Source organism: Ixodes scapularis, unplaced genomic scaffold, assembly GCF_016920785.2.
Source record: "Ixodes scapularis isolate PalLabHiFi unplaced genomic scaffold, ASM1692078v2 PGA_scaffold1__304_contigs__length_218370807, whole genome shotgun sequence".
Classification (NCBI taxonomy): domain Eukaryota; kingdom Metazoa; phylum Arthropoda; class Arachnida; order Ixodida; family Ixodidae; genus Ixodes; species Ixodes scapularis.
In genome coordinates, this window is record NW_024609846.1 from 93,452,538 (window position 1) to 93,467,166 (window position 14,629).

Sequence of the window (14,629 nt, forward strand, 5' to 3'; positions counted from 1 at the left end):
TACACAGTCCACCCCGAGTCGAAGACTGCCAAATGTTGGATCTTGTGGACCTGCAAACAGCACCGCTGCTGACTTGTTAGTGTTGAATTTCAATCCAAGTTCCGTTGCTACCTCGGTACAGATATCTAGGAGTTTCTGCATGTCGCAGACTGATGCCGCGGTCAGTACTACATCGTCTGCGTAGGTAAGTCCGGGTAGAACCCATTCGACGGTCAGACCATCTTCTAAGTGAGCCAACGAGAAGCCCAGTCCAGATCGGATCAGTTGCGTTTCGAGTCCGGTTACGTAAAGCATGTATACTAGTGGAGAGAGTGGGCACCCCTGGCGTAAGCCTCTTGTCACCAGCACTTCCTCAGAGTTAGCCTCACCTAACTTTGTCCTAACCGTGTTGCCACTGTATAGGCGGTGGATGAGGGTGACCCACTCTGGTCGCATGTCAAGATGTTGTAGTCGACATATCAACTGGGCATGTGGCACACTATCATAGGCCTTGGCGACGTCCAGAAAACAACATATTAGGGTCCTCTGCTCCTTGCGGGCAACCTCAATACATTGTGTTAGCGTAAACAGATGATCTTCCAACCGGCGACCTCGTCGAAAACCTCCTTAAAGTTCCGTAAGCAAGCCTTCTTCCTCTGCCCATGCAGTCATGTGCTCCTTCAGAATATGTACGAAAGTTCTATATATCGTGGTGGTCACGGTCAGTGGTCTGTAGTTGCAGAAGTAACGCTGGTCACAACCTTTTTTTGGAACAAGAACGACTTTGCCTCTCCTCCAGTCTCCAGGAACTTCTTCTATTCCAGAGGCAATGTTGTCAAAAATTCCTGCCAGCTGATCCCTTGAACCTTTCCCTAGTGCTTTGAGGACGCTTGCCGGAATCTTGTCCAGTCCTTGGGCGGTGTTACTTTTTAGGTGAGCCAAAGCGCGTATGATTGACACCCTGCCGATTTCTCCACCGTCGACATCAACTGGAGTACCATCCGGATTTTGATGTGGTAAGATGTCCTGAGGTGTTGGTGCTCCCTGGGGCGAAAATATCTTCACTAGGTGGTCTGTAAGGCTATGCCCAAGTTCGTCTGCTGTCATCCTTTTGTTCTCGTCGAGTATAGCCAGCCTCTGATCTCTCCCGTCCAAGGTTCCAAGGTATCTCCAGAACTTTCTAGGCGCATCTCTCCCGCTTGAGCTAATGTCTCTCATTGTTTGCAAGTCAGCCTGAGACATTTTCTCCTGGACAAGTTGCTTTGCGGCTTGCTTTTGCGCCTGGTACATCTGCCATTTTACTTCGACTTCGTCTCTGGTCCCCATGTGAAGGGCCATGCGGTGTTCTCTGTTCAGTTCTTTCCGTACTCGGATGGCAGCTTGAACCTCCGCGTCCCACCAGCGCTTTCTCCGCCTTCGCCCATTTCGGGCCTTCGTGGAGTGTTGCTGGATGATTTGCTTCAGTTCTTCTACGTATCCCATGTAGTCAGCAGCACTTTTCCTCGTGGAGCTGTTTTCAAATTCCTCCACAACTCTTTCAACTGCACTTGAAGATAGCGTGAGACATTTTGTTGGATGGAGCTTTCGTCTTGTTGTTATCCACGTTGCTTTCGAGAATATTAGCTTAATTCGGTTATGGTCGCTTCCGATGCTGTGTTCACCAGCCTCGTCTATGTGAACTTGAACAATATAACGAGCAAGTTTATGTGACACTACTGCGTAATCAATGCATGTTTTGCTTGCGCGAGCATTCCAAGTAAATTGACCCTCACATGAACTTCTTAGATTAACTACTTCCAAGGCGAGATCTTCACTCATCTGCAGCAGTAGCCGTCCATTTTCATCTTCCCAGCCATCCAGTTCGTGCAGATGTCCATTGAAGTCCCCCATGATCAGTAGTTCTTTCGTATCAGCCAGGGCCCTAGCATCATTCAAGTTTTATCGGCGCGCAGCGCCATCTGACGGTGGTCGTTGAAACTGACACGCGCAGCGGCCAATGAGAGCCTCGTCTCCGCGCGCCAGCCAATGGGACCTTTGGGATCAGGGAAACTAGGTGCCGTTTTCGCGCTTCAAACTGATGACGTCGACTCGCTCCATGGGACAGTTAATGCTTTCGCATTAAAATTTCTTTTTCATCGCCAGTAGCAATGGGGACATGCGGTATGCGAAATTTGGTTGTGCGAGGGCAGAGGTAAAGTTTCCTTATAAAAAAAAAATAAAGAAAACTTCAGGAACAACACTCAGAATGACTTCCTGAATAATCCTAACAATGTTTGGAAGTATAGAAAAAGCTGCACTGGAAACGGGAACCAGGAACGTTACGTTGGCGAATGATACCGGTTTTCACACCGATCCCGCTGTTGTACGTGACTTGTTTGCGTCGTAATTTTCAATTGTTTTTATCTATGATACACAATCTGCAAGCTCACGTACACACGTGTTTAATGGCGCTGACTTCGCGAAGACTGATAGCGTCCTCGGCCCTTTCAGCATTGATCATGCAGCAGTAAAAAAATGCGTTAGGCGTCTGAAACCCAAAACTTTCGTCCGGTTTTGATACCATACCATCAGTTATTGTTAAATGCTGTTTGGATGCTTTTGTACCTGTCTTGACTTACCTTTTTAATTTTTCACTTGAAAATTGTATTTTTCCAAAACAAAATGCCAATATCAAATCAGGGAACTCGTCAGATGTTGCAAACTATCATTACTGTCGTCATTTTTGAAGCTTTTTAAGAGCGTAGTAGAAATGCTTTTTTCTAGTCACTTTAAAGAAATTTTAAACGAATCACAACATGGCTTCATTAAGTCTAAGTCCGTGGAACCAAACTTGGCACACTATTTCAGTTCCGTTGGTCCTATCATCGCCAACCGTGGTCAGGTCGACGCCATTTATTTTGACCTGAGCAAGGCATTTGACCTTGTGCTTTATGAACTATTACTTCGCAAACTGTCAGAATATGGCATTTCTTTGCCGTTATGTCTGTGGTTCAAAACATATTTGACTGGGCGCATTAACAGAGTTCGTGTTAGCGGTGGGTTATTGAGATCATATACATGTCCGTCTGGTGTTCCCCAGGGTTCAACTATGAGACCTTTGCTGTTTAATATTTTTGTTAATGACCCTTATCGTTATGTAAAACATTTTAAATGGCTCTATTTCGCCGATGACATTCATTTCTTTAGACATATCAAATCGGATGCTGATTGCGAACTTTTGCAAAAATACATATCTGCAATCTCGATATATCGTGTGAGATGCAAACCTTGCGTTTAAATAGGAGAAAAACGTTTGTCATTTTTTTATCGCGCAAAAAAATGTGTTCTAAATATTTTTGTATAAGCTAGATAATGAACCATTACGTCGAGTGGATTATGTGCGGGATTTGGGCGTCTATGTGGATTTCACCTTCAGTTTTGATGCACATTTTTCAAATTTCGTGAGTTCATGCTTCCACCTTTTAAGTTTGATTTCGAGAATTACCCGCAATTTCAAGGAGCCCTCGTGTCCTGTTAGGCTTTACACCTCTATTGTGCGTTCAAAACTTCAGTTCGGCTCCGTGGTCTGGAACTGTTTGAGTGTGCCAGGCTCTGAGAGGTTAGAACATGTTCAGAGGAAGCTGGCGCGCATTGTGTAGGACCGTTATTACGGTCGGCGGATTTTTTTTTTAGTCACGAGTCAATGTTGCACAGGATGAAGTTGCAGATATTAGTAGCTCGGCGAAATGTTTGAGATCACGTATTTTTGCACAAAGCTATACATGAAACATTAAGTTGTTCTGAGCTTGTGTCTCTGCTCTCTTTATCCGTTCCACGCCTGAGCAGTCGCAACCCCAACACGTTCTATGTGCAAGACCTTTTTTCACTTTCCCCCATGTTACGTATTCAAAATAGTTTTAATACACTCATCGCGGAGCCTTGATATCTTCGATAGTGAACGCTCGTTTAAAAATGCCCTAAGCATTCAGCTTTATTAGGACCAGTGTTTTTGTGTTTCCTTTTTTGTACAAAGAGTGTACTTGTGGTGTACCAGCATTCTACCTTCGGCTCTTCTTGGATACAAGAAAGAAAGAATAATAAAAAAAGAAGCCTGTCCACCCTCTTTCCGTGCGCAAAAATTGACTGAAATAATCGAGGCGAGGACAGATTTATGGCAGCCATTTGCCTGGAACACTGGGTACTTTTAGTTTATTGTACCCACGGAGCCGGTCACATGACTTCAAAATTCCTCTTGCGGCTATTTTAACCGATGTGAGAGATACTCGCATTCACCAGCAAACCGAACCTGGTTGTCGGTATTAATCCCGCCTTTAGATGGGCCGTGTCAGGTGCCCTTCCGCCATATTTGACTTGTCTTCCTTCTCGCCGCAGGTGCTCACGGCGTACCTGTCCTACATGACGGCCATCGGCGTGCTCCTGGGCGGCGAAGAAGCTTCCGTGAAAGCCCAGATGCAAGATGTTATTGACTTCGAGAAGCGTCTAGCAAACGTGAGTTTTCCCCTCATTCACTTTCCCTTCTCGTTGTGTGTAAACCTTATTGGTAGATGATTCTATTGCGTGGCATTGGCAGGCCCAGTGTTATAGCTGCTTGATTAGGTCGACAAGTTGCAGACATTGTGCAAAAACACACAGACACACACACAAACAGACGTACACGCAGACGTACACGCACAAGCACCTACACATCGCTCACAGGCACGCAGACTTGCGTAAGGATACGCACACGTATGTACGTGCCCACACGAACACGTGCTCACACGCGCGCAGACACGCACTTGCATGCATGTACATACACGTATAAGCACTTGCACAGAAGCACGCACACACACACGCCCCGGCACGCGCGCATGCACACACACACGGACGCACACGTGCACGGCAATCCACGGATTCAGTCAATTGTGGGCCGCATTATAAATTGACATGATCTGATGTGTAATCCAAAGAATTTTCATTCCGACTTCTTAAGCCGCGGTGGGAAGGCAAACGGTTAAAGGAATTTTACCTGATGATCGAGGCCCCACCCCCTTGTACGTTGCTCTGCAGAGGGAAGAGTTAGGTTAATTAAATAAACGCACGAACAAACTTACCAGTCAACTAAACACATTTAGCAGTTAACCGCGAAACAATAGTTGTACGCTTATTTTACATAACAGCGAGAACGTAACTACGACTTGTAGGCATATACATGTGTACGTCCGTGCATCAGTCGTATATGCGTACATGTTGGTGTAGTACGTGTACGTATGGGTGTGGTACGGTCGTGAAACAACGCTCTCTCTGTCTGCCTGCGAATATCTGTTTGCGAGCTTCAAGTTTTGGGAATCAAACCACCGTTCTGCTCCTTCCGCAACTTTTGCAGTTCGTTTAGATACGTGTGCCAAGTCGACACCCTACCCGACACCTCGAATAATGCCGCTGCTCCAAAGAAGAGAGTCGCCTCCATAGCAATTGTTGTCTGAATGCTCCGGGGCGTCGGTTGTCAGGTCTCGCCATCTAGCAAGCAACAAACGAACTGGCAACAATCGCTCCTACACTTGGCACACATTCGCTTTGAAGCCATTGGGTGGCGCTAGATTTGTTTCGTGCTTTCGGCTTAGGAAATCGCTTTAACCGTTTATCTCGGGGCAAAGAAATACCTGTAGAAAAATATCTATCGGTGAAAAGGAAAAGGACACGTGGATGAAGATGCCTCGTTGGAAGTGCCTTTGTCATGCACGGTCACTAGGTACTATTGCAGCACTTCATCCGTGTAGTTGACTCAGTGTAGTTGACTGGTCCTTCGAAAGGCTATTTCTGCTTATAGAGGGTGGTTAATTCGAACTTTGGAGTTTATTTGGATTTTCACAATCGGAGCATGATAGGGAAGGGAAAACAAAAGGCCTCACTGAGGCCTCAATCCCCGTAGTTTTCTGCGTGCACTCAGAATTAGAAAAATACTGATACACACCGAAAGAAAACAAAAAACCTATAACACTTTCACGCGCACTAAATATAAACATATCTCTAAGAAACAATCAAAACCGTGAAACACGCTAAAAAAAAAAAAAGCAATTGTAGCTGTTTTACATTCTTAAAAAAAAATTGGCAAAAAAAAATTGTACCATCATAAAAACAAAAAGGAAAGCAAGAGATTCCAAGCCATTCAACGTCTTAAACGTTCCAGACTTACTGACAAAAAAGGAACACGAGATGTTGGAGTTGTTAAAAGTTCTCCAGCATGCCTGTATATTCTCTGTTATTTGTCCGACTCATATTCAAAATTTGATTTATAAACTCGCGAACACAAAACTGACCCATCATTGAGGTAGAAAAAAGCGTGAAATTCATCATTGAGGCGCAAAAATACCGTTAAAACCCACATGCTTGTAACAAAAAAAAAAAAAAAAAAACACAGGCACAAAAAGAGTGCACATTTTTAAATAAATATCTTAAGTAGGTAAATTACATGGTTAGTTAAAGTCTCACCTACCATAACGTCTTAATTTTGGGTTTGTAATAATTAGCTTAGAAAAAAAATCAAACTTACTGTCGGAGGCGAAAATAAGAAAAACAAAATAGAGGTGTGCGAATACCGGTTTAAATTGAATAGAGCCGTTCAGAAAACCGGTTGTAGCGGGTTTCCCATCCAACGTGAACCAGTGTTGGGGAATGAGCACCCCCATTCCATTCCAACTCCGTTATAAGAAATTGGATTTTTCGAGAATTTAATTCCTTTAACTCCTCGAAATGGAAACACTGGGCCCATTCCCACTGTTGGAATGGCCCTTAACTGTTTTATTTTATTCCTCTAATTCCCAACCGCGAAAAATGGAGCTTAACAACTAAATTAGGTTCCCGAAAAAACAAAAAACAAACAAACAAAAAAAGAAACGTCAGCATAAAACTGACATTATCTAACACATATATACAACTGCTAAAATAGGCAAAACACGTCTCGAGAGCACTGATCCTATACTGAGCCCAGCGGTGGTCGCATATAGCTCTGGTGGCGATTGGCACGGTGGCACTGGAGATATCGATCGCGCGACTAAGCGTAAACGATTTGTAACAGATGGCGAAACTTTAAACCTCCCATTTGCTTTACGAAACGACCGTATACATCCTTCATTTCTAGGAGATACATGGCAAGCAGGGAGTCACGCGTCAAAGAAACGGGGGCGGTGTAGCATTGGCCCTGTTCGGTGGGCTACGACTGGTGGTGTAATCGCACATGGTCACTACAGTCACATTTTTGCGACTCGCGGCGCCGGGAACAATACCTTGTTCGCCTACAACTCTACATTTTTGGCTGCTTCATCCTCTAAGGAACATTAGCCGATCAGATAACGAAGCCTTCAGTTACCTCAAGTGCAATGATGATGTTTCGAAAGCCCCTTTGTCCACATCGACACAGCTCGCGTAAGAAGAAAGCCCGTTCCATTCCCACTTTATTACGGGTAAAATGCACCTAATTCCATTGCCATTCCATTCCTCCCAGTACTGCCGTCATTTCATCCCCATTCCATTCCGTAGTCGCCGGAAGGCAGAATGATTCCAGAATCATTCCAACTCCGGAGTGGAAAATCCGCAACATCGCTGCGAAGGTTATGAATGACGTAGTGCTATTTGATTCGAACCGGCATTCGGGCACCCCCAGAAAAAAATACACTAGCTTTATCATGCAAACAAAGTCTGTGGACCACAGAATGGCAAGCCTGCTGTGATGTCACTTGACGTCTTGAAGTCACATGAGTGTGACGTCATATGGTGTCATGGTGTCACGTGACGTCACAGTGTACGTTACTAAATCAACTCTAATCTAATCTAGTAACGTCGGCTGTCAGATAAGAGTATATCGTCACGTAACGTCACTGATTAGCGCGTGACCTCATAGCGCAACGTGACGTCATGTCATGTGAAGTCATGATGTCACGTGACATTATGACGTCACGGTATCACGTGACACAAAGGTGATACCAACGTTATTGGGTTACCTCAGTTGGGAAAAGAGGAACCGCCCCCCCCCCCCCCCCCCCCTACCCAATTTCCACGTCAGTCCGCCTCCCGTCGTTTAACTGCGTGTTCCATACAGTGTGGCGGACCGCCACCTAGACGTTGTGCTTCGAACGCACGTATTGCATAGAATACACTGCGGTTACCATAGCAACCGTCCGGCGCATCACACAACGGGAGGCGAGTCGTGGTGAGTGAGGGGGGATACTGCTTGTGCAAGCAGCGTCTATTTGAAGTTCCGTCACTGAGCTATTTATAATCTAATATTGTTGAGTTGTACGTGCAACATGTGACGTCATAGTCACGTGAGAACGTGACTTCGCGTGACGACATGATGTCACGTGATGCCACAGTCCTTCGTGACGGTTCTTTTGACAGTTGTCTAATAAAATTCGGCTGATAAACACATTTTGCTTTAAAAACCAGTTAGGCGTTATTTACTTACACTACGTGGAGTTTGTCTGCCCATGCACGGCGGCACTGGCTCATGCTATAGATGACAAATCTAACCAGCGCAATACGACTGACAGCCTTCAACGTGCATGCCGTAGAAGTGCTACACACACGGCCGCATCTCGATATGAATTAACTGATTTAGGTCAAAACGGGCAGGAGAGAGGTTTGAACCTAAGTTCTAGTGGAAGCTTTGGTCCGCTCTCCCTGGGCTGTGGTGCGTTAACACACTCTCGCTTTTGTAGGGAATACCCCTTATGGTGTTTAAAAATAGATAATTCCAGTACTAGACTTCATTTCATCATGTGTTGAACAGCAGCGGAAGGCTAGGGGCCTCCTCAGCCAATCAAGCGCCAAATTAGACGTGACGTCACTTGCTCTTCCGGTGCCTATCAGTGTGCGAGTTAAAATCACGCCGGTCCGGCGTGGACGCGGTGCGGATGAAACGTTTTTGCTAGCTGTGTTTGAGAACATTCGGACTTCGTGTACTTTGCTCGATTTACTGCGGAAACTCAAGTACCTTTGGTGGTAGTGGCTCGAACCTCTTGCCGTATCGAAGTGAACATGCAGCTGTGCAGTCTTTATTTTGTGAGAGGGATCGGAGGGATGGCACCGACGGCACCGACACTGAGGCCTGCACATCGAGCAGAAGCAAGTTCCGCAGAAACTTCGCTTCAGTGCTTGTGCCACGTGGAAAATTAGAGATCTTTCCGTCACGCAAGGGACCAGGTAGGCCTGGACAACAGAACGTTGACTCCAACCTAACACCTTGCGAAATGTCTCGCTTTCATGGACTCGCAGCCGAGGGCTCGTGTATCGGATTTGAAAGTGCCGATGCCAACCGCTAACACTACTTTACAGAGAGCTGCTGGGAAGTGACTGATGAAGTACGCGCGGCGGAACGAAGCTACTTTTGTCCTTTTTTTTCAACCGCAATAAAAACATGTGGTACTGACGAATAACCGTCTCCTTGCCGGCGACACCGAGTCAAATTTGGGGGTTTTACGTGCCAAACCTACGACGGGCATCTGGCACGCCCCAGCGGAGGACTGAGGATTAATTTCGACCACCTGGGGAGCTTTTGACGTGCAACCGAAAGCTCGGTTACACGGCGCCTTCTCCGCAATACGCCTCCGTCATATTGCGGGCACCTCGGCCGGGATTCGAACTCGCCACCGTAGGCCGGCGGTCTCACCTCGGAGCCACCGAGGCGGCTTGCCGGCGACACCAGACACGCTGTCACAACCGCTTGTTTTCCGCATTCACCACAACCCAGGCGTTCTTTGAAAGATCAGTCTATGCTACTCGCTCGGATGCTCAGAACGAAGTTTGTAGGACATGTTGAGCACAATTTGCCGCGCTTCTCTTCCAAATGCAATTTTTTTTTTTTTTTTGAACTGTCTGGAAGCGAGCTAGCGAAGGGAACACACTCTAAAAAAAACACGTGCGTCTACTTTCCCGCACAGCACTCGGAGAGCCAATCACCGCAGCTTACGGAGGCTCAGCGAATGACGATGCCGAAACATATGTTCAGACGAAAAAACGCAGTCTGAATTGTGACTTTAAGCAATGCAAGCGTGACGTTTTGCATTGCCCAATGTTACAATTCAAACCGCGTTTGTTTTTTTTTTTGTTTTTTTTTGTCTAGACATATGTGTTTTTTTTTATTGTCATTCGCTGAGCTGCCTCCTAAGTTGCGGTGATTAGCTCTTTGAGTGTTGTGCGGGAAAGTAGACGCACGGGCATATTTAGAGTGCATGGTGCGTAACCGAATAAATCCGCCTGGTCCTGGTATCGAACCAGGGACCTTTCCATTTCCAGTCGAGCGCTCTACCAAGTGAGCTAACCAGGAGTTAGACGTCAGTAGAGCAAACGGGTTTTATCAGCTGCCGCCAGTCTAACACCAACGAGGGTGAAGGGCCTGAATTTTAACGTTATCATGTTAATGCAATTTATGCAAAGGTGCAAGCGAGCTGGAAAATAATTACGGAATCGAAAAGTTCCGGAATCGAATTCCGGGCCGGTACTGAAGAAGCCAACCCTGTATTCGGTTCGCGTGTTTGATCCACACTATCACGCCTGCCCTTTTACTCCTGTCTGGGTACTGAAGTGAACGCTAACTCGACGTTGAACGGAATTAATTTCTGGCAATACATTTCAATGATTTCTTAAATCGACGGGGTCTTGTCAGAGAAAGATACTTTGTTGCGTAACACCGCTCGCGCGACAAATGCCAGTTTCTTGCCGAACACTAAAAAGAAACAAAAGAAATAAGCTTTAAGCGACGCTTTCGCAGTGCCACCATTTCTTCTGTGGTAAGGTGGCGACGCTCGAGTGTAGAAAAGGGTTGCCTACTCAGTAGCAGTGTTGGACAAAATACTCGATGAAAGTATTTAAGTCAAGTTACTAAATAATTTCTTCATAAAGTATTTAAAATACTACTAAAGTTACTTTCACAGTAAAGTATCTTGAGTAGAGTACAATGCTTAGAAATGTAATTCAATTACTTTTGAAGATACTTCCGCATTGCGTAATTCGTATCGACGTCAATGGCAACGGCAATTATACAGTTCCACAAATCTGGTTAACAAGAATGGTTTATTAGCACGCAACAACACAAAAGGGAAAAGGAAAAGGAAATATCGTAGGGCTATTTTATGTAGTCCAACTATAAGCAGCAGGATATTGTCACGAATGACAAATGATGAGAATGATGAAACTAAACGTTTAATGGGGCGAACTTGTGCCCAAAACAAAGTAGAAAAAGGTAGCGTCGCAGGCGTCGATGTCGGCGAAACAGCAGGATCGAGTGCTGGGGGGAGACTGACTCCGGACCACCAGGCGGAGCCCCTTTTGTACCCGCTTGGGTTTCTGGAACATTCGGCGTAGAAAGCTCAGTGCGTATAACATTCGAAACTCGATCACACGACAATTAAGGTTCTCGAACTTACGAAAATGTCAAGTTGAAAGAATAAACAAAAAAGGAGTTGGCTCCCTGGAAGTGAACCCGGAGGCTCCGCGCGTGAAACCAAGCGCGGTGACCATTCGACCACGCACTCGCTCGGCAACGCGCGTGATAATATCACTGATACATGTTACAAAACATTTTTTTGGGACAGAAATAAAGGGCTCGCTTTAGTTATAGTTACATCGATGAATATCACGTCCTGCAGCGCACTTTAGACACATCGTTTAACTACAATCCATATTCCCTATATGGGGAGTTCACTATAAAGGAACTTGGGATACGGATATGAGTGAATGGATAACAAAGAGAACCCAGATAATAGCCCCGGCAGTGGCCGCATTTTCTTCAAGTAGGTTGCTTTCAGAAAGGCACTCAACGTTCGGGGACGCTTTGTAGCCATTTCGAGAAGTCATCCAGCTTTAAGCTGGTTTCCTGTCCTATTATCTGCTTATCAATGTTCGCTTACAGATAGTATTCGCGAGAGCAATAAGTGACGGACTGACGACAAAAGGAAAATAAACAAAAGAAAACCTCGACGTTTTGCCGTTATGGGGTTAAATATAAAAACAAGCAAAACATTTTTTTTTGTGTGTGTGTGTGTGTGTGTGTTTACTTCTCATTTTTTCTGGCACTTAAGTCTGCATTGTTGTCGTAGGTCGTTTCCGAGTCTGCGTTGCTCCTCAGTGTGGCAATCTTTACTTCCATAAAAAAACCCTTTCCGTCTAAGGATCTTTCGGGAGAAACTCTAGGAAAAAACAAAAGGCGCCTTTGGGAAGGTGATGGGAAAACCTTCATTGTACGAACTTCGGGCTGAAATATGAATCACAAACAAAAAAAAAAAAACTGTTTTTTTATGAGCTCAGTTAAAGTCACCGTAGCTAATCGGAGGTAGCAACAAGATTTGCTGGCTCGAAAGAATGTTCAGGTTTGCTCGTGCCACGCCCACGCCACTTCATAAAAAAAAAAAAAAATCGTAAAATGAAGGAATGTAAAAAAAAAGTATATGAGATACATTTATACAATATATACAAGATACCCAGAAATGTAATTAAAATAGAGTACCAAATGCTCTCGATCAAGAGTAATTGCAAGATACCAAGGCACTTCAAAAAGTATATTAAATACAGTATCTTGAATAGAGTATTTGAGATAGGCACAAGTCGGCTTAGTAGTGATGCAAAACTATCGATACAATCGACAGTCGAAGCCAAATCTAACTATCGATACTCAAAGGAACTATCGATGGTACTATCGATGGTCGACTATCGTGAATCTATCAATAGTAGTGCTATCAATAGCTACCATGAAACAATCAATAGTCTACTATCGTGGAACTATCGATAGTTAACTATCGTGAAATTATCGATAGTGAACTCTCGATAGTTGGATCTCGTAAAACTAATGACAGTCGACTATCGGGAAACTATCAATATTCAACTATCGTCAAGCTAAGAATATTATTTTATTACGTGACGAAGAACGTCAAGAGTTCGCCCAGGAAATGTCGTGAAGCAAAGAAAAAAACTCAACTGCAATTAGCGACTTCCGAATAATTAACTAGGAACAATCAAAGAACAATAGAAATCCTCCTTATAAACTATTGACAATAAACTCGAGCTTTTACTTCAGCGATCTCATCTCTTTTCTTTTTCGCGATGAAGATTCGCGTGCTCCGTTGTCTAGCGATGCCATTTTTTAAATGACTGTTGCCAGAGTATTTTCTCACGTATCCTACCAACGGCAGAAAAAAAAAAGACGCAAACTAAAACGACTGTTGCCATATAAGATCCGCGCCGCAAACCACTCTGACGAGCCTAGCTCGTCCGTAAAAAAGAAGGCTCGAGGAAAAAACCACTGGACGAGCTGAGCTCGTCCGTGGCATTTTCAACCAGAAAGCCGCCGACTAACTCAGCTTGTCCAAGGAACTTAGAGGGTTAAACAAAAAAATACAATAAAAAAATCTAAAAACATGTTTTTTTTTTACAACGATATTGCCTCGAAGGACATAGTTACGATCTCCTTGCTTTTGATTCGAGTAGTTGTGAAGTACGCCACCAGGCAACCACAAACTGTCTGCTGGGCCTCGCTTCCAGAGCAACTTTAGTAGTCATTTTTACCACGTAACTATGGCTCTACTGCAAATCCGTTCTTCGGACCGAAAAAAACAACCAAAAACATTACACTGTGCAAAACTCCTCAGATAGCGCTTTACCCAGTGTCGTGCAATGCTCCATTTGTTTATTCTAAGAAATCTGATGCGCCTACTTTCCCGCAAAGCAATTGGGAAAGTAAATCTTTGCTATGTTCGGGGATAGCTCGTCTAATGGCAAAACATACAATATTTCAAAACAAAAACAAACAAAAAATACAGACTGTGCTGTACTTCATACTGAGCATGGGGAAATTCGAAGCGCTTTGCGGCAAAGTAGACGCTCTATATTGCATAGACTTGAGGATCGCGCACCGATTCGCCACTGCCCCAAGTTCACTCGAGAAACGCCACTCGATACGTCGCATGGGTACAGTCGCCCTTCGAACGGAGATGTGGGTTCCAACCGCGTGCTGGTGTCACCTCGTGCGCAGATCACGGTTCCTGCGGAGGAGCGGCGCGACGACGAGCGCCTGTACCACAAGATGACGGTGGCCGAGCTGCAGGCGGGCGCCCCGCTGCTCAACTGGACGGCGTACTTCAACAGCGCCTTCTCGCAGATCAACAAGACCATCCCGGACACGCAGGAGGTTGTCGTCTACGCGCCGGAGTACATGGCCAACATGACGGACCTGGTGCGAGAGTACCTCGCCTCCAGCAAAGGCAAAGTGTGCGTGCGTCTGGCGTCTATACTCAGGCCCTGGGTCGGAACACCCCGATGGACCGCAGCGTTCGCGATTTAAGCGCGAAACACATGTGCGACGAAACCGTCCGATCCGACGTCCGACCACGCAATACGACGGTCGGAGGCGAGGGTTTTCAACTCTCTCCGATGCTTCGAAAACCCTCGCCCCCCAAGGTCATTCCGGCAGTCCGCACGTCGGATCGGACGGTTTCGTCGTACATGTGTTTCGCGCTTTATCGTCATGGCCAGTCCAGCGCTGTGAAAATAGCACGTGACTGCGAGCCCCTCTCGTCGCTGAGCCCCTCCCAAAGGTCACGTGATACACAGACAACCTCTTATTGCCTCCGATGTCTCGTAGCCTCCGCTGCGGTTTATTGTTAGGTGAAACCGAGTATAGCCC

General features: G+C 45.5%; 1 protein-coding gene across 1 annotated transcript in view; it reads left to right on the forward strand.

Annotated features, from left to right (window-relative positions):
* Positions 1–14,629, forward strand: part of LOC8040512 (endothelin-converting enzyme homolog) — a 147,465-nt gene that overhangs the window by 85,655 nt on the left and 47,181 nt on the right. The window contains exons 7-8 of the mRNA XM_042290847.1: positions 4,351–4,467; positions 13,979–14,214. Coding sequence (XP_042146781.1) covers positions 4,351–4,467; positions 13,979–14,214 — 353 coding nt within the window. The remainder of the gene's footprint in view (positions 1–4,350; positions 4,468–13,978; positions 14,215–14,629) is intronic.